Raw genomic sequence first — 20,410 nt, forward strand, 5'->3', positions numbered from 1 at the left:
AATATTGCTAACATTCATTCATTCATGCATGCATTCTGAGCCATGGATTATTTAATCACCTAACAACCAACAATATAAGTATTGTTACCTGCATTTTACAGATGAGAAAACAGAAGCACAGAGAGGTTAACTCACCTGGGCTCCCCTGGGCAGCATGTGACAAAGCCTACTTTTGAACCCAGGCAGTCTAGTTTTTGAGTTTATACTCTTAATCATTTTTTAAAAATTCATTTTAGTCCACTTTTATAAACTTAAGACCCTTGTACCCACAAGTGTTGGTTATGTTTATTACAATGAAAAAATGTGGGAAAAAGCCATGACCAAAGTCAGAGTTGAGTGGAGGTTGGTAGTGCCTCTCATGCTTCCAGCTTTCCTGGGGACAGAGGCTGGGCTTGCGGTTGGTCCTCCTCGCTTTTCCCAGCTTTCCCCAAGGTAAGTGTTGCTCCTTGCACAGTTAAGGTGCCTTGTGACAAAAATGTCACCTTAACTCTCTGAGCAGAGTTATTTTGGTGCTGTTAAATCAGCATTCGTTTTGGCTGTTGTGAGTTTTCCATTAGGCTTTGCCTTCTACAAATTAGCTGCTTTCTAGGAACTGGGGAGTTGTAGTTTTTGTTTTGTAAGGGTCTTCAAGTAGTGGTCGGTTACAGCTTTGTACATATTTAGGTGAAGATGTAGGTGAATTTGTGTTCACAGCGTATGCATGTGAACCCTCAATTCAGTTTCATTTTGCTTTTTGTGATAAAACAATTTATTCAATCTGAATTGGAAAGTGTTAATTTTTATGACTGTAGTCAACCTTTGATTATCTTAGTCCATGTAGAGAAAGAACAGTTTATATAAGGTTAACATGAGTTGTGTTTTGTTTGGATTTTTTCTAAACAAACCTATTCCATATGAGTGGAGTGATTGTGCAGGCATTCAAATAAAAGATTTGCAGCCGTACTGATGAGAAGGAGATGGGAGGTTGTCCTGTTTCACTGTCTGATTCTCATATTTTGTATTAAGCAGGGTGTGTGACCCTGTGGGCAGTGACTGAGTAATTTAATTTACGGAACTTGTCATTGATAATAGCCTGAGGTTGGGGTTAGCCATCTGAGAAACACTTTAAAAAAAGAAAAAAGCTGTAGCAGAAGGATCTAGCAAAGGAGTTGACAAGCGGTAATATCACTGGTGTTGAAACTGGTTTGCGTAGATGACACCTTCCTTGCCTGGCCCCAGGCTTGTGTGTAACTAAGAGCCGACTGTCATACGTGATTGCGAAAGAAGAGCGTTATTTTAAGTACTTGGCTTAATAAATCACTAAGTGACTGAATGTTCTTACAGGAATGAATGCTCTTATTAGGAAAAGTTCTTTCTCATTTCTGATTTGATAACAATCTAATTTTATTATCGTCTCCTACTACTTTACCTTCCAAAGCAGTATTTAGATTAAGATAGATTTTCATTTGATTTTTGTAAGGTATGTGAATGGTCATGCAAAAAAAAAAAATTACGAAAACGCACAAATACCCTTAACCAACCATAAGAAGTCAGAAAAGCAGGAAAAAGCTCAGCACACGGTGTGTATGGATTGCAGGAGCTACAGTACGTACTGGTAAGTGTTACTGTTTTCTGAAAACGGTGTTCCTTTACCATGTGAGTGCAAGTGTTTTCTCATCTTCCTCGCTCTTTCCGCTCGCCCCAGCCTCTAAAGCAGTTGAGATGGCCACTGCTGCCTGTGAGTTCTGTGGGGACTCACAGAGGACGGGGGCCACTAGGACCACCTGTACGTACTCATTCCGATTTCACTTTGCTTGCTTTGCCCTTTCAGCCTCTCGGCCGCCTCTTCTTTCTTTCCCACCCCCCCGTAGGCTGCAGGGAAATGAAAAGTAACTATTATTTGTTGTTGCTCATTGTAAGTCCTTTTCTTTTTCTTGTTTTGTTTTTAATTGAAGAATGAAAGGATTAAAAACTCATGCCCCACCTCAGATAAAAACCCATGTTCCTATTGTCCAGTTAACATTTTGTTATATAATCTTAAAATTATAGCTTCTTTGTTTAAAAAATTATTTTGACAGTCTCCCCTCTCCCAACACAGTTCCGGTCTCCTCTTCTCTTCGGTAGATACATGTCAAGATTTTTGCTTATAGCTTTTCAGACCAATTTTTGTTTAAAGTATCACATCTTTTAAAAAGATTTTGGGGGCCCTGTTCTCCTTGTAATAATGTCTACATGTCTGTTTCATATAAATGACAGTAAAGTAAGTGTCTGTTTTTGTGACGACTTAGAACTAGGCTGTTTAGATTACAAGTGATGTTTAATAACCCATGTCCATTTGGTCTGCTCAGAAATTCAGCGTGTTTTACAGTTTTAACTTTAGTGTGAAGCAAATTTCTTCCCTTTTCTAGTAAATTATGAACAATTCTTTACTTGTTGTAACCACTTTACTGAATTCAAACGGGTTTTAATATTGAAAGGAGAGAAAAAAAACCCCAAGCGATTTAAAGGCTCTCTTTGGATGAGTTGTAGCTGCCACACAGCCCTGGAATCAATGTCACACAAAGGCCGTAGGTCATACTGGGCAGGGATGGGGATTTAAAGTCCAGACACCGCTTTTGATTCATACTTTGTACTGGAGTTGTGTGCTGGTCCTTTCTGCATCGTCCTTAGCTGGTTATTGTAGAAAGCTGTCCATCAAAAGGAAGGAAAGAAAGGTCGGTACTTTAACATTGCTGTGACGACTGAGGAAAGCCTCGTGAGGGCTAGCCATCCAGATCACTACCATTTCGGTGATCCTTTGTGCAGAAGGTGTCCAGACCTGGGTGAGAGAGAAGCTACAGGCAGATGGCAATGTCAGTAGAAGTGAAAATCTCAGGATTTTCACGCAAGGCCTAGTGCTCAGTTTATTGCCATTTGTTTTCATAAAACACTCCTACAAAAGTTAAGTGTTAGCCAAGCTGTTAGAGTGTTTTCATTAGTTTCCCCCCCTTTCCCTCAGGAAACCATAATGACAGAGCTACCTAACTGACAGAACTGTGTGTTTCTATAAGTTTGTAAGTATTTCTCTTTAGACAGCAGAAATTAAGATCGTTCCTAAAGTGTCTGTCTCACAGTCATTAGTGTAGGTCATGGCATCCTGTTCATACCAGATGTTGAAAACATTCAGTCTTCTTGGTTTTCAGTTAGCAATGTGCATGAAAGGCTTAATGGGGAAGTTTGGAGATACAACTAAATCTCTGTGTGCAGTGGGTTTTCTTGCTATTGGTGAGATTATGAGGAAATGGTAACTCTTTGAGGAAATTTAAAGAATTACCTTAGAATCTTCTTAATGGAGTAGAATTCTGTTCATAGGTCTCTTTAAAGATAATCTACTTTAATGTCTTTGTATATTGCATTTTGGAGGAATACCTTTATTAACTAGAATTGGAATTTAATTTGTTTTATATTTAATTTAATTTAATTTGTTTTATGTTGGAGTAGCGTGCTAAAGTACAAGTCGTTTCACGGCCGAATTGGAATTAAATGGCAGATCTTGAACCTTGGGGAATAGACACCATGGCAGAGGCTTCTTGGCCAGTTGCCAGTCTTTTGTGTAAAGCTGTACAGAGCCGTGAGTGTGTGGACACCCAGAGCTTCTGAAGTGCAGGGAGCGGCAGCTGGTCACAGAACCATCCCATTTGTGGTTTTAGATCAAAATGCCAGGGAATTTTGCTCCTGTAGCGTGATACTGACAGCCTACAAGGAACCTGTGAGAGCGGTAGACCCATGAGGCTGCAGTTGAAATTCACATTTCCCACACCTCACTATGATGAAGAGACAAACAAAAAAGGCTTTCTTCTGCATGGGGTGTGTGTCTGTTACTTCCCAGTGTACTTAAGTATTTTCACTTTAGTTTGTAAATTTTCCTTGTGCATACATTTCTTGTGGTTAGACTGAATGGTTTGCTTCAGAGGTGAAATGTCGGTATATTAGGTTGAACCTATTTGATTGTTAATTATTATTTGTAGTCAAAAGACTTTGACTATAGCTAATGTTGAAGCTCCTTTTCCAAGTGCTCTGTGGAAGTTGAAACATGCTCTGAGGCTGACAGTTTTTCTGTCCTTATCTTCCCTTTTCCAAGAGGCCCTGTGCATCTGTCTGTGCAGATCCTTTATGAAGTTATCACTGAGCTGTCCACACTGCACCACCCCCCGCCCCCGCCCCAGCTCCAATTGTAGCTGGATGCGATCTCTCCTAAACTCAGAGTTCCTGAGATACTTGCAATTTCCTGCTGCACGTTAGTTATTTGCAAATGTCCCTGGGGCCTGCAGGAGCCATATGTCACATCTTTGTATCAACTACAGTACTCAGTGTCTGGTGCAGAGCAGGGCGTAGATGTTTGAAAGATTGAATTTTGTTAACTATCTTCCAAAAGTGGGGAAGGTTATACCAAATCTGTATTACTGTGCCCTCTTGATCCTCTTGGAGGACTGAAGGGCTGCAGAACATTTTTCCTGAAGATCTAAAATCATAGCACGTGTGAGCTATTCCATATACCTCCCAAGAGGGACACCCTTGCAGAGCAGCTCGCTTCACTTCTGATGTAAGGAGGGCATCCAGAAGAGGCACGTTATCAACCAAGCAGAACAGCATAAAATAGGTCACTATTTCAGAAGAGGGAAAACAACACCAAAGGGAATAATTCTGATTTGGCACAGACCCACTGCTTTGAGAATCAAATGAAGATTTCATTAAAAATGAAAATCTTAAGATTTTCACACAAGGGCAAGTGTTCGGTTTATTGTGTATTCAGTAATATTTCCTTTCCTCTCACCCCAACTCCCCTCCCCCGGTCAACACAAATGGAACTGTATGTGGTGTACAGTAGTGGATCAAAAAGAAAGACTAAAAGTTAGGGGCTTTGATTTCTTACGCAGACAGATATTTAGAGTTAATATATTTTTAAAATACTGAACAAATAATTTTTGACACCTGACATAGCCTTGTCAACTTATAATACATGAATTTCTGAGGATTCAAAAGTATGAAAGGGATATTAAAACTAAATAACCAGAATTTTTCCATCTTGGCAGGGTAATGTTTTAAAGCACTCCTTCAAACGGAGAAATATGAAATGTGAGTCAATTGATTTGTCTAGAAAATGGACTTCTAGTTCAGATTTTAAACACCTATAATAGCCATTTTAATTAAAATTAATAAAAATAAAGCTTTTATTTGTGGGCTTAAATTGATAGTGAATCATTTTCAGAGGCAGTTGTGATTAAAAATAGGAAGATCTTTTATTGACTAGCCTTGTAAACTTTTGGACACAAAATTTCAATGTTGTAAAGATTAGATAAGAAGAAGAATTTTTTAAATTTAAAAACAGTATTTTGCAATTTTAGTAAAAAGAAACCTTTTAGTGCATAGTCTGAAAACAAAAGTCTCTTTCTTAATAAGCTGGTGCTTGTCTGCTTTTAACAAAGGAAATGGATTTTCTCTGCAGGTATTCTCATTTTCCAGAATTGGCTGATTTGAGGCTGATTTGATGGCAATACATTAGAATTGAATAAAAGAATTTAAAAATAAGCTTATATTCTAAAAGAGTTCTTTAGTTTTTACTTTTATTGGTTTGAAATAGGTGAAGTCATTAGAACATCAGCTTTTTTTTTCTGTATCTGTATCTTGTCATTTATAGTAAAACTAGAGGTCAGAGTTTCCTCTAGATATCCTATTATGATGATATTATCTATTAAACAGGGAAATGAAAAAGAATTTAAAATGTAATGATTTATTTGCCCTTGTCATTTCTTGAGGGTTACTTTTTACATGAAGGATTTTTTTTTGTACTAATATTACACAGGACTTAGTGTATAAAGATGGCTTCATAGCCAGCAGATTAAAGGACTTGTTTCCTTACTGTTGCTTAAAATATCAGGTTAATTTGTACAGTGATTACTTCTTGTTGCAAATGAGTCAAAACTGGTTTGGTCTCAGAATATTTTCTTAGTTCTTCAAGAATCTGATGTGGAGCCTTATGACTTGGGTAGCTTCAGTAGCACTAAGAACAGGCATGGAAAAACCTTCAGAATTTTAAAGCTGAGAAAGAGAGAGAGATAGTTCTATTTTGGGCATGACATCTGTGCCATACAATTTGGTAGCCATTGAGCAATTAAAAGTCACTAGTGGGCATTTACAACAGCCAAGACATGGAAGCAATCTAAGTTTCTTACCAACACATGATTGGATAAAGAAGATGTGGTGTAGATGTAGGTACAGTGGAATACTACTCAGCCATAAAAAGAATGAAACATGCCATTTGCAGCAACATAGATGGACCTAGAGATTATCATACTAAGTGAGGTAAGTCAGAGAAAGGCAAATATTATATGGTATCATTTATATCTGGAATCTAAAAAAATAATACAAATGAACTTATTTACAAAATAGAAAGAGACTCACAAATACAGAAAACAAACTTACAAGTTACCAAAGGGGGAAAGGGGGGATAAATTAGGAGTATGGAATTAACAGATACACACTACTGTATACAAAATAGATAAACAACAGGGATTTACTGTATAGCACAGGAAACTATATTCAGTATCTTGTGATAACCTCTAACAGAAAAGAATCTGGGAAGAGAATGTTCATATAAATATGTATACCTGAGTCACCTTGCTGTAAAAGAGAGTGGCTAGTGGGACTGAGGAATTGAATGTTTTTATTTTATTTTATTTTAATTACTATGTTTAAATTGCCACTTGATTGGTAGCTACTGTATCAGAGAGTGTGGCATCAAACTTAACATTTAACATTAAGTATATTACTACTATAAAACTTTCCAAACCTTAAGAAAAATCTGATAGAAACTCCAAAAAGAAGTCAATTTTGCTAATTAAAATAGTTGTAAGTTTAACTTAAAGCAAATCTAATCCAGTAAGATGTGTTAAAAAGACAAATTATATAATTACTGAATTAACTTCATAAGTTTGCATATTCATATTTATTCATATATTCATTTTCAAAGGAAAACTCAGATTATTGTACCATTAGAAGCAAAAGTACATTTATAAATAAACCATTTCTCATTTTTAAGAAACTGGTAACATTGAAAAAAAAGGAAACTATTAAAATATGATAGTACCCCCCAAAAAGAAAGCAGCTATCACATACTAGTTGGTGAAATATTAAAGCCCTTTCTGTTACATCAGAAACAAGACAAATGTTTCTGTCATCATTTATATCACTGTCACTATTTTTAAACATTGCTTTGGCAGTTCTAACGATTGAAATAAGATGAAGAATAAATAAATAATTGCTATAAATATTGGAAAAGAAGAAAAATTATTTCTGCTTTCAAATTATAGAATACCCAGAAAACATGAGGACTTCAGTACAAGTAGAATTAATAAGAAATTTTGAAATAGTGCATGATAAATATGCAAAAACTAATAGTTTTCTCTTCATTAGCAGTCATTAAAAATGGAAATGACCAAAGAAACATTCACAGTAATGACAAAAACTGTAAACTATATCTAGAAATAAATATAATAAAGAAAGACACAAAGCAAAGATACAGATCCTTTATGAAGAAAACTTGGCATTATAAGCAGTTCCTTTCTCTTCCCCCAGATTTTTACCTTCAAAACCTTTATTTGAGACAAGGTCCTCGAACATAATGTGAACAATTCTTAAAATCAGAATAGTGTATATTGTTTTTATCCAGTAAATATTCATTGAGAACATGCTATGTGTTAGGGGCCTGGTTTTTAGAGCAATGGTCTCTAAAATATTGTACTTGGGGGTATGGGAAGAAAATATCAGAACTTCTATTAAATCCTTTTATCTAAAGAAAAGAAAAAAAGGGTTTCCAAATATTTACTCTGCCTGCTGCCAGTGGTCGGTGGGTGAGACGGTTACGTGGCGTGAACCAAACGCAGAGGGTCCCGGTTCGGAGCTTCACGTGTTGTCCTCACCCTTGCTGACGTCTGGCCGTGGCCAGTGTGTTACGGTTTCTGTCTGCCTAGTTAATGTGGATTTACTTGATATTACCAAATGAACCCTCATCAAATGGATACATATTTTTAAAGATTTGCACAAGAAAAATCCTCCAAGGTAACACTAACAGTAGTAACGCAAATACTGGTGAACAAGGCAGAGGCGAGCTGACACGTTACTGTGAGCTCATCAGATGTACCGCAAAGTAAAGATACTGGCTCTCTAATAAAAACACAGACCAAGCAGATCTGATTAACGGGACAAAAAGTTCAAGAGATCATAGGAAGTAGGAAATTACATCCACTGTCATTTATGTCAAATATCACCCTATGTGTATATTGTACTTTGAGATATTAGTTGAATAATACTCTAAAGATATGTGGAATAGCAAGAAATTTTAAAATAGTTTATTTCATCTCTAGGTGAATCTTCTAGAAGTTTTCTTTTTTAACTATACGTGTATTTTAGATTTACTTGCGTATGTAATTAATACAATTAATACAAACGTATATTGGGTGTAGTGGATTCTCAGTTTTGTGGCTTATTTTTTAACTTGATTACGAGCCATTGACAATAATTTGATTAGGAGCCATTGGTGTTTTGTCTTTTATAATTAGAGGGGGCATGAGGTGCAGGGCAAAAATAGGAAGGAAGCAAGTGCTTCTAAAATTAGGGTTTTTAAAAGGAAGTAAACCTACATTAAATTGTAGGACAAGCAAGTGACTGAGCCGTGCTGCATGTTTTAATTTTTGGGGAAAGAGGGAAGAGAGTACAGATGGGGGTGGCCACGTAGGGAATATTTTTTACTATTAAAACAACTAAGTGGTGCTACTTGGAAAATACTGAGGAGGGTAGGAAGTTGGTGGTGTATGGGACGAAAGCGTAAATCTAAACATGAAGCAGGTAATGCTGAAGGGAAAGGGAAGATTTAGGGGGGAAAGGTGAGAGAGAAGAAAATTTAGGTGAGGTCGACATTGCGCAGACCATCAAGTACTGTAGCTTAATTCAGATACAGGTATCTGTGGATTTGAAAGTCACTGTATTTGGGGGTTGGGGGGATATCACCCCAAAGGAGGTAACCAAGGTATAGAACAGAATGTTAGTTGAGATTGAGGAGAAAAAAGATGAGTTTGAGGGAGATTATATAAAGAAACATAGAAAGGATTAGGTATGATTAGATGTGAGAAGTTAGAAAAAAATCAAAATTACAAATGTACACATAAAGAATCAATGTATTAAAAAATCGGACATTTTTGCTGTTTATTAGAGTAAGCAGAATTTAAAATAACTTAAGCTGTGGTTTTTTTAATCAATTTTTAGCCTAATTATATAATAGTATAAATAACATGTGTTTCTTATGAAAACTTACCTACTACCTGGTATAGATACTCCTTCAGCACAAGGTAGTCAAATTAATTGTGCATCTTCTGCCCTTAACAGTATGTAATACTCTACATTTAACTAGTTTGTTAACCTTTGGCTTAAAGTAATGTAAAATTACTTTAGGATCATATTTGGCTCAAGGAGTTTGGTTTGAGGCTAAGTTGCACGTAGCTAAGATGATGGTGCAGTTTGTCTCAAGGTGTTGGGCATAGAGGAAGTGCCGGTCCTTCTCCTGCCTTTTTATATCTGATGTCCTCATCTAACGTCTCTAATATGTTGCCTAATGTGATTTCTAAGTGTTTTTTTGTCTTTAGTGTTGTTTGCCTAAATTTTCTTACGCAGTTCTCTCTTCTTACTAAATACAGAAGAAAATGTTTTCCTTATGTGACAAGTGGTCTGTTAGAAGTAGAGCTCATCTTTTCTGGAAGGATCACCTAAAATCATTAAATTAAAACTTGCCTAAGTGTTAATTTAATAGCCAAAACATTGGTCAGATGATATAGGTAGTTCCTGACTTTGGTTTGATAGACACATGAAGTCCTGTTTATATGAAGGGGCACCAAAACCTGGACGTCTGCTCCAGTTTCTCAGTGGAAAGAAGAAAAAGGGTGGCACTTTTTATATTATTTCAGTTACATTTTGGGAACCAGGTGTATTTTCACTTTACAACATATAACCATACATTACAACCGTATATCTTTCAATATGGCAAAAAGCATTCCACATTTCAGAGGCCAAATCTAGAAGCTTTTGAAACACAACCTGCAAGTTACGATCTTTTTTTATACTTCTTATTCTGGTGTGACCTTTCTGAAGGGCAAACTAAGAAGAGTGGCTACATTGTTTTCAGGTGTTGGAGGAAAGCCTGATTCTGACTGAGTAGCTTCAACACAATGGTAAACCAGGAAGAGACTTTTTAGAGTTTGTTTACTTGAATCAATGTCTCAGCTAAAGACTAAGGCAACAGACAGCATTTAAATTCTTATTCATTTCCTACTTTTGTAACTTATTTTCTTTTGACCTCTGGGTCAGGGAGGAAGAAATCAAAACAGGGGGATGGGGGCAGCTAGAGGAGAGAGGGCTGTGAGGCAGCTCTTGGTTCTGCCATGGAAGGAAGCTCACATGTAATCCATCCTCTACCACGTGCCAGGCGCTCCTCGAAGTTTTGACCCATAGAAGCAGGTGCTTTCCTTTCATCATCATCAGCTAACACAGAGCGCAGTAGATTCAGGCAGTGTGCAGTTTATAATCTTAGCAGGAAATGTCCTTCCGAGTGACTGTAAGAAGACCTAAAATTGACTCTTGACAAATAGGGATAATTGTGAAAACTTAAAATGTGTTAAGCCAGTGTCCAGTTAAGTCCAGTTAAAGTTGATTTCTTATAATTCAATAAAGTTATAGTTGTTACCTCTTTATGATGTTGGGCAGGTAGCATCTTAGATATTCTTTAGACTAGCAGTGCTGTCCAACAGAAATAATTTATCCCGTATATAATTTATAATTTTCAAGTAGCCACATTAAAAAAGCAAAAAGAAAGAGGTTAATTTTAATTGTGTATTTTATTTAACCCAGTTATCCAAAGTATTATGTCAACATGGTAATTTATATAGAATTATTAGAGATAGTTTGCATCTTTTTTCATGAAACCTTCAAAATCCAACGTGTATTTTATACATACAGAATGTCTCCATTCAGATGCTAACTTTCCATCCGAAATGCTTGATCTGTATTTAGTCATTAAAATTGCAGTTAAAAATGTAGATTACAAACACTATTAAGATTTTTCCAATTAATGAGTAAAGTACCAGAAAACCCCATTTTCTTTAGTATTTGCATCTGTATTGACAAGACTGACTCATCTTTTTAGAATAATTGATTTGACTCTGAAGCAAGAGCATATCAGTTTCAAAACTGTATGTAAGTTGAGTAAATCCACTAACTCTTGTAACAACTCAGTATTATTGAATTCAGAGGGCGATTATGTAAACTGAAAATCACCTCTAAATTATCCGTATCACAAAGCATTCTTCATTTTTTTTTGTAGATTCTGCAGCCAACTTAATGCTTTATCATTAAAATCTTGTGCATCTTTGTTCATGCTGAAGTGTGTAAGAATCATTATTGATTTGTATTATGAATAGTATAAATTTTAACAAAAGTTCTAATACCTGTCTGTCTAGGTCAAAAACAAGCTTGCTCTCTCCTGGGATTTGTAAACTGAGCTCAGGCGTGTGCGTTGTGATCCAGGTGAGAAGATGTAAACCCCGCTGTGATGTTTTCTCTCTGCTGAATACTGGCAAGTGCGCCTTTTGTTTCAAGAAAATCTTGAATTAGAGTTAACAGTACAGTGAACCTTTGTTAAATTCTTCCATGACTTCCAGTGAACACTGGCGGAGAACACATCGTCATTAAATTCATCATCTTCTGTTTCTTTTAACAGCTCCATAAACTGGTGATGATTCATAGCATTTTTACAGATGTATTTTACAATTTCCATAACTGCATCCATGATAGTCTGCTTCAGAGCACACGTATTTTCAGTATGTTAACACTCACTAGAGCAAATAAGGGAAATAATTCCAGTAAATCTGGGTTTTTGATCCCATATGTCTGTCTTAAATTTTTTTTAATCTAGCTGAAAGTGATGGATGTAAAAGATTAAGAAATACTTACAGCATGAGATTGATTGTTTTTAAGGTTGCTAACAAAGACATTTCAATTTGGAAGTCATTTGAGACAAAGTGTCCCTGAAGTATTAATTGGCCACCATTTCTTGTCTTGTAAAAGTCATCTGAAGCTAAAAATAAAAGTACTTAAAAATTTCAGATGTTGAATTGATTGATCTTACTAGAAAGGTCTTTTATTCACTGACAGTTGCTTGGTGGATCAATTGAAGATCTTTCACTTTTTATAAAATAGCCTTTTTAATCTTTACCTCAAAATTTTAAACATAATTCCTTTAGCTAAAATAATTTATTGTTCCATCTTGCCATCTGAAAATGATTTTCTTTCTTAAGAATTCAAGCTGTTTTATAGCTGGCCAGAATTACAAGTGCAAATCCTTAAAATCACTAAGAAATTTTTTTTATTATACATTTCATTCTGATTTCATTGTGAAACATTACATTGATTATATTTTGACTGTAGAGAGCTAACTTCTCATTAAATTATTATGCACTTGCTGAAGATGACTCTTAATGTTGTCTGCTTTATTATCTTGTAATTTTTTTTACACAGCTTGGTAATTTTGCCCTGCTGTAGTAAGTTATAATTGCCATTCTTCGTAAAATTTGTGATACACCTTCTCGACTTGATTCTGCCTCATTAGTGTGCCTTCATTTGGAAGTGAAAAAATTTTTCATTCTTAATTTTTAAGCCGGAAGGATAATTTAATTATATCATAATTAAAATAAGTGTTAATTTATTTATTTTTAATGCAGGCACTGGGGATTGAACCCAGAACCATGTACATATGAAGCAGGCACTCTACCACTGAGCTATACCCACCCCCCACCCCAAATAAGTATTTTAATTTAACTACCAATTACAGTTTACATAGGTGTCCCTGTAACTCATGCTGTCTGCATAAGATATGCAAATAAATACATTATGGTGCTGCATTATTGCATAGAAAAATAACTTTAATTGAGTCTTTCTGTTGACACAAACTAGACTGGTGATGCGCTTAGGTGCGGTCCTAGAAATGACACGTGCACCCACCATGTGCACTGCAGTACGTCTTACACTGTATAATCATAAAAGTGAAATATAGTATTACCAAAACCATAAAGTTATATTTAATGGAGAAGTATTGTATACTGCTTCAGTTGTTAAGTAAAATTCTGTGTCAATTAAAATGTTTAAATTCAGCTTCTCAGTTGCATCAGCCACGTTAGCACAGCTCTGGATCCCAGAGCAACTTACTTGAATGGTGACCATTAAGAGCGGGGACAGCTAGACCCGGTTAAGCCAGGTTAGTTCAGAATGGATTAAGCCATAAATAAATCTGTATTTCAATGTATGAAAATGTTACTTTAACAAATGTTGAAGCCTGAGTCCGTGTCACACCAAAAAGAACTACTTTAATAAAAAAAGAATTAGTTATTTCATATCATGTGAAACAATTCATTTCTTAAAGCAGCCATTTTTTGGTGGAGGTTAAGGAGTTCACGTTCCAATCAGCTACTCCAGCAGCATGTAAATACATGAGAGGTGATCTGTGTTTGCTCTTAAACTTCCTTTCCCAGATGAACATTAGCATTTGGTGGTGTTTTTATTTTGAACGCTGAGCACAGTTTTAGCTGAAATACATGCATCTATTTATGCAAACATAACATAAACACGTGAGCAGGAGTTAGAGTAACAGAGCAGTTTCATTCGTCAGTGACGCCTGGGGTTCTGGGAAGAACCAAGTGCCTTAAGCCCAGGTTTACAGAGCAGACCTTACCCCCTTCATGTTTATGCCGAGAGGAAGCAGGGAATTAAACCTTTTCAGTAATTTAATTCCTCTGTGTATTTGTCATAAAACTGACAAGGGATTATTCTCCTGCCATTGCTGGTATTTGACCATAGAGAAAGGGTCTAGGATATAAGAGGCAGCTTTTGCTACACGTGGAAATGTTAGGGTTCGAGCACAGGCACTGGGAGAGCACGTCAGGGGTTCTTGATTGTCAGTGTAGGTAGTTAATTAATGGGGGAAGGGAGTATTAAATAATTACATATATATTTTAGTTAAAGTTTTTGAAAGCATTCACAGTTTGACTCCTGTGAATAAAAGATGGAAGCCATACTTTGGTGCATAATTTTTTTTAAATTCCTTTCTCTCATCCTCTTTTCAATGTTTTAATAGACTGGTTTCAGGTATGTAAGAAATGTTTTTTGGATTCTGCTAGAGATAACTTAACTTTTACTAATTGCTATGCATTCAAAGTTTTGTTTGCTCAGAATGGCAGTGTTAGTGTCATTATTCTTTGGTAGTTATAGTAAGTAGTTTTGTTCAAAGCTGCAGTTCAAAAGAATGTATTGGTACTAGCTTGTAAGTTGTTTGTTAAGATTGGCCTTATTTCAGGAAAAAAAATGAATGCTGATGTACAAGTTGAAGCTATTATGTGTGATTCCTTATATTATTTGCTTATTGTCTTGCACAGACATGCACACACATACACACACAATATCAGTCTTAAAGAATACTTTAAATGTCTTTCTTCAAAGCGGTTGTCAGTTTCCTGAAAGATGTAGCACTCTTTTACACTTTTGTCTTCTAACACTTCAGAATGAAAAGATGCATTCTTCTCAGCCATCTGAATTCAATTTATTTAAATTAAATTATGTATAAAATGTATAGCTTTTTGTTTTTTATCCAGCTATCCCCACAGGTTAATTGTCTTTACCCTGCTTTTCACTTAAACCTCTCCTCCCCGCAAACTCCCCATTAATTTGAGTTGGGAAGGATCACGTGATGTTAAAGCTTCAGGCTTCATGCTCCAGGAATAGGATTGGAGTTTTGTGTTTCATTTTCCGTGTGTTACACACCACTAAAAAGAATATAACACACGTAGCAGCTTATTTCATTTTTGAAAGAGGAATTGGAGAGCCTTTGAATAAAAATGTGAAAAGAAGTTAGTTTTCATTGCCTATGTGGCTTTTTAAAAAGGCTCTTAAAAAACATTCCATTGTGGATTCCAGGTCCTCTTTCAACTCACCAGCGACAGTAACTGCCTGCAGAGCCATGTGATCGTCTTGACAGCAGCCAGGCCTTTCAGTGATTCCATTACTGTGGTTTCCGCAAGCTCTGTACACGCATTGATTAATATTTTCCTTGCAGTTATCGCTGTGATGATTTTGTGGTCAATGACACCAAGCTGGGACTGGTGCAGAAAGTCAGAGAACGCTTACAGAACTTGGAAAAGTAAGTAACAGACCTTGGGAAAGAAGGAATGGGATTGAGGGGTCTTGTAGAATTTCTGAGCAGGATTTTCATTTGTGATTCTGTACTTCATCATGTTTTTAGTGTGGTTGAAATGTGAACGACTCAAACCTCAGATATGGGTGTCTGAAAATGCTCATGGTTCCTGATCATAGCTCAGCGTTCGTGCCATTTAACATTTGTATCCGTATCCGAGGGCTCCAGAGCCCGTTTTCTCAGTTATCACCCCACCAACCTGTCAGCTCCCCAGTTTATTTGCAAGGGGAATTTTGGGAGTGCACGGGACGGGCAGAAAGCAAAATAATCATTATAGAGTTTGCTTTGTTATTGGAAAAGCCTTATGAAATGTATTATGAGGTCTTAGACGCTCTGAAATTTACTATTTTTAAGGGAAATTAGGATGAATTAAATTGTTCTTCACTTTGCGTCAGTGTTACAGCACAGGATCCTAGTTTCTTTCCCTGTTTTGGTAGGGACGGTATGTATCACTTGAAAGTACAGGAAGCTGTGAAATGCTTTGTCATCATAAGGAAGTTAAAGTACCTATGTGAATAGTTTTTTTGTTTTGTTTTGTTTTGTTTTGTTTTCCTATGGCTAAATCGGTTAGTCACATAAAACCCACTGGACCCGAAATTCAAGCAGTAACAGAAGCCCCAGTAGCCGTGGTCTTTGAAGCTGCAGTGGATGAAAGCATGGCCCAGAGTGATTGCTGACTCAGGTGGAATTTGTGTAATTCACTCCTAATTGTCAGGTGCCATCTAATGTATTTGGACACTATTGTGAGATCACGCCAGAAGTGAGGTCCCTTAGCAAACTTACATGCAAAGCTGATAGAGTATTTTGAAATTGCATACTGAGGGGGAATAACCCAAGCTCTTTGTGTGAAACACTGTCCAGCTTTGGTTAGCCAAAGTCTCTCACGTGTCTCCACCAGATAGGTTATAAGCTGATAAAGAAAGAAGAGTTGATTCTTTAAAAGTCTCAACCAGTTAGAACACTTTGGGTTTAAGTACTTTTTGGCTTATCATCTTGTGTCTCCTCTCTTTTTCAAAGAGCCTCCTCCCTTCTTTTAATTTGAACAAAGCAGCCGGAGCCCTGTCTGGAATGAGTCACAGGTACAGATGCATAGATGCAACATACTGAATTTTGTCTCAGATTGTCACAGTTAACTGCAAAGTAGGAGACTCCTGCAGTAATTTATGTAACATCACTCTCTGATGTGGTGATGTTGTTGTAAAGATCTCACTAACCTGATTCTTTGTTAGAGAAGTGGGTAGCTACCAGGTTATTTTTTCCTGCCGCTTAGAATTTTCTCTAAGAAGAGGCTGCCATCTCAATGCCAGATAACTTCCTCAGAACTAAGTCAAACAGAAACAGGACATTTGGGAACCTGCTTGAATTTATGCAGTTATCCGATCTTTTATTGCCATTGACCACGTCACCAGGGAAAAGATGTCTCCGATCGCCTTGTCTACACTTCTACTTGGCCCCACTGGAAAAAATCTACCTTGTAGTCCTTTTCGTATGTTGAGGAACATCACCTAGGTTTGCTTTTGTTTCTCAAATGCAGGCTGGAATCTATAATGACCTCTACAAGTTAGAGCTGTGCTTACAGTCGTGTTTAATTTCAGACCATGGGGCACACGCTCGAGAGCAGCGCTGTGCGACAGAAACATTCTGTGATCAGCGCTGTCCAGTCAGGTGGCCGCGAGACACACGTGACTGTTGAGCACCTGAAAAATTGCTAGTGTGACGAGGAACTGAGTTTTAAATTTTACTTAAGTTTAATTAGGTTGATGTAGCCGCATGTAGATGTAGTGCGTGGCTACCGGATTAAACAGCTTGGATCTAAAGGATTCTGCCCTTTTGAGAATCACTGATGGTAAAATTTAATAACTTACATTTTGAAAAGCTAAATGCTTTATTTATATAAGTTGAAACTAAAAGTCAACTATCAGGCATTGTCACTAAGTAGCATATACACAATGCTTGTGACTCAGCTTCTTTACTGACAGGATTTGTGAACAAGTAAGTTAGCATCACAGTCCATGGGGTTGATCTTTTCTTGTCTTGTAGTCACCAGGGCACTGAGGGACACACACACAGTTCTGAAGACTTGTTTCCTAAGAACATTTTTAGATTTGAAGCAACTGACTGTCACTAATATCTGATGCTCCAAAGACATTATAGTTCCTGTGGAAATTCTGGAAAGAAAAATAATTATGTATTTACTCTGGATTAGCCTGGTACTTTTGGAATACAGGAAGGAGTTGGTAGACTTAAAAGTGTGTGGTGTTTAATAGTAGTTTTTACTTCCTTTAGATCAGTTCTCCTAATACATAATAATTTGAAAGTGATGCTTTGAAGATAGGAATCACTTTCTGGTAAATTTCTAACAATATCTCTTTCATCAAGAAAAATTTAAATAATTTAAATTCAGGACTTGTGTGCTAATTAGGATTTCTTTTAGAATATGCTTTGTACCATAGCTGAATCAAATGAATTTATATATGCCTATATGCCTATGACTTATTTATCATTCTGCAAACTCAGTTATATCATCATCTATTACAACATATGAATAAAACATGATCCTTTTATTAAACTTAAGAAAGAAGTAGCATAGTGTCTGAGACTTAGTGTTAACTCTCAGAATAATCGTGTCAGACCAGGGCTGTCCTTTTGTTACAAGGAAGGCCTGTGCTCCTGTTGGAAGCTTCACCATCATTTAGATAGAGAGAGTGGTGGCGGCGAGGGACTGCCCCGCAAACCACATCTACCTGGCCAGCTTTTCTGGGAAGCTCCTGCCAGAGGAGCAGCGGGGATTTCCGGGGAACTGTAGCTCCTTCGTTACTTGAAATCCTTGTGGGCTGCAGTGGGCCCAACGGGTCCCTTCCTGGCCTGTCTGAGCAGCCAGGCTCCATACCCTGGATGCTTCAAACAGCCACGCTTATTGTTTACTTTGTTGTGGGGTGTGTTTGTGCTAATGCCTTTTTGATCTTCTGTCTGTTTGTGTTTTAATAGCTCAGCTTTCGCAGCTGACAGGCATAGGAAAAGAAAACTTTTGGAAAACTCATCACTAAACAGCAAGTTATTGAAAGTAAATGTAAGTAAAATTTATTCAGCTGTAAGAATTGGTTGAGATTTAGTCACTGTTTGATTAGTTCTAACATTAATGTTGCCCCTTGTAAACTTCTGTAACTGCATGCCTTGGACTTGGATTATTTTACAAAATGTTTGCCACTTGTACTAATGATCCTTGATGCGACTCAGTCCCCCAGGGGGTCCGTCTGTCAGTGCCTTCCCTCTGTCAGGATTGCTGCCCTGCTCCTCTGCCTTAGCAAGCGTTAGTTCTTCTTGCTTACTTGGCTGCCTTACTACTCCATTTCTGTAGGATCCCAGAGATCCTTGCTTCCTTCTTTTTAAGGTCCTTAGTGCAAACTCCAGGGGTCTGAAGTTTGGGTACGTTTTCTTTCTCAGGACTGCATTAATACAGTTTCACCATAAAAGAATATGCTTTCTCATTCTGGTGTCCAGCTGTTACCAGATGTATGAGCCATGAATGGAGTAACAAAATGTAAAGATCACTAAATACTTCTAAATACAACAGTAATTTCAACCTGCATCTACCCCCGTGCTGTCACGCTAGCTATGTTTAGACACGCTCTTAGCTAAAGTGTTACAACTTCGTGGAAGAAAGAGCTGACGTGACACTTTGGCCTGGATTGGTAGATTGACTTCCCACGTGTAGTATTCAGACATCGTGGTGCATTTGTACAGCTAATCAGAAAACTAAACCTTAGTCTTTGAGGGAAGTCCAGGTGGTGTTTTAAGATTGGTATTCCACTGCTAGTAAAATATGTAATAATTATTTCCGTGGCTTAGAATTAAAAGTTGGGGGACAGAAGTACTTGAGATGTATATATTTATATTTTTTCCAATTTGTAGTAGCTTTAATAGAATCTTATACAAGTATTAAGTCCTAAACGTATTTCTTTGAAGGACCTGCCTGGTTTCTGCAGTGTGTACTCCACAGTAGTTAGTAATGCCGATTCTCTCATAAGCTTCCATAAGATACTCCCATTTAGAACAGTTCTAGGATCAGAAACAGCCTATCCAAACACTTATACAGAGAGTAGAAAGGGAATTTGAAATATTCGTTGGGCAGAAAAGAATCAGTTCCAAGCTGGCTTGATGCTAGAGTTTCAAGTTCAGCCCTTCGCTCCGCTTTGATGTTTGGAACAGTTGGCCTTCTCTTGGCGTTCCTGATGGCCGCCTCTTGTTCCGTTTTACAGGGAAGCACCACTGCCATCTGTGCCACAGGCCTGCGGAATTTGGGGAACATGTGTTTCATGAATGCCGTCCTTCAGTCCCTCAGGTAATGTTACAGCCAGAGCCTAAGTACCTGACGTCAGTTTCGAGTGGAACGGTTAAGAGCAAGGGCTGTGGGTTCCGATCCTGCCTCTGCCACTGACTCTAGTCTAGGAACTTGGGGCAGGTACCCCAGCTCCCTGTGCCTTGCTTTTCTCATCAGTGGAACGGGGGATAGTAGTGAACCTCACAGGGTGGTTGGGAAGCTATTACACAATTTGTACAAAGTGCTTAGAACAGTGCCTGGCAGCTAATAACTGTTAGCTGTTATTATTACTTGGTTCCTGTTGCTTCTTGAATAGGGTTGAGCACAGGCCTGCAAACTTCTGTAAAAGGCCAGGTTAAATACATCTTTTTAATCTTTGCCACATCCAGTCTCCTCCCTTCAGCAGCCCCTCCCTTTTACACAACTCTTCAGAAATATAAAAGCCACTTTAAAAATAAAAGCCCACTGGTCCAGGGCCAAATTTGTCCCCATGGGCCACAGTTTGCAGACTCCTGGGCTATAAGGGACCTTGTTCAGAGAACCTGGTTCAGTGATTCATTCTTAAGCGTGGTCATAAGATCAGAGGTTTAGAAGATCTTGAAAATGTAAGATGAGCAGTAAAAATAAAACTGACAACAAGGCTGACCTGTTACATAAAAGAAGTTATTTTGAAAGTTGTGTAATTTTAGATTTTTAATGTGGCATCAAAGACCAGAATAAATTATTTTCCCAAGGCCACCTTGCTAATGAGGAGCAGAAGCCGAGTTCAATCTCCTTAAAGGTAC

The 20,410-nt window shown here is 37.4% G+C and overlaps 1 protein-coding gene across 4 annotated transcripts in view; it reads left to right on the plus strand.

The window, feature by feature from the left end:
- Positions 1-20,410, plus strand: part of LOC135321264 (ubiquitin carboxyl-terminal hydrolase 3-like) — a 289,286-nt gene that overhangs the window by 129,146 nt on the left and 139,730 nt on the right. For all 4 annotated transcript variants that reach the window (XM_064485505.1, XM_064485504.1, XM_064485503.1 and 1 more), the window contains 4 exons: positions 1,460-1,594; positions 15,167-15,250; positions 18,293-18,374; positions 19,564-19,646. In XM_064485505.1, the coding sequence (XP_064341575.1) occupies positions 1,460-1,594; positions 15,167-15,250; positions 18,293-18,374; positions 19,564-19,646 (384 nt within the window). The remainder of the gene's footprint in view (positions 1-1,459; positions 1,595-15,166; positions 15,251-18,292; positions 18,375-19,563; positions 19,647-20,410) is intronic.

This window comes from Camelus dromedarius, chromosome 5 (genome assembly GCF_036321535.1).
Source record: "Camelus dromedarius isolate mCamDro1 chromosome 5, mCamDro1.pat, whole genome shotgun sequence".
NCBI lineage: Eukaryota > Metazoa > Chordata > Mammalia > Artiodactyla > Camelidae > Camelus > Camelus dromedarius.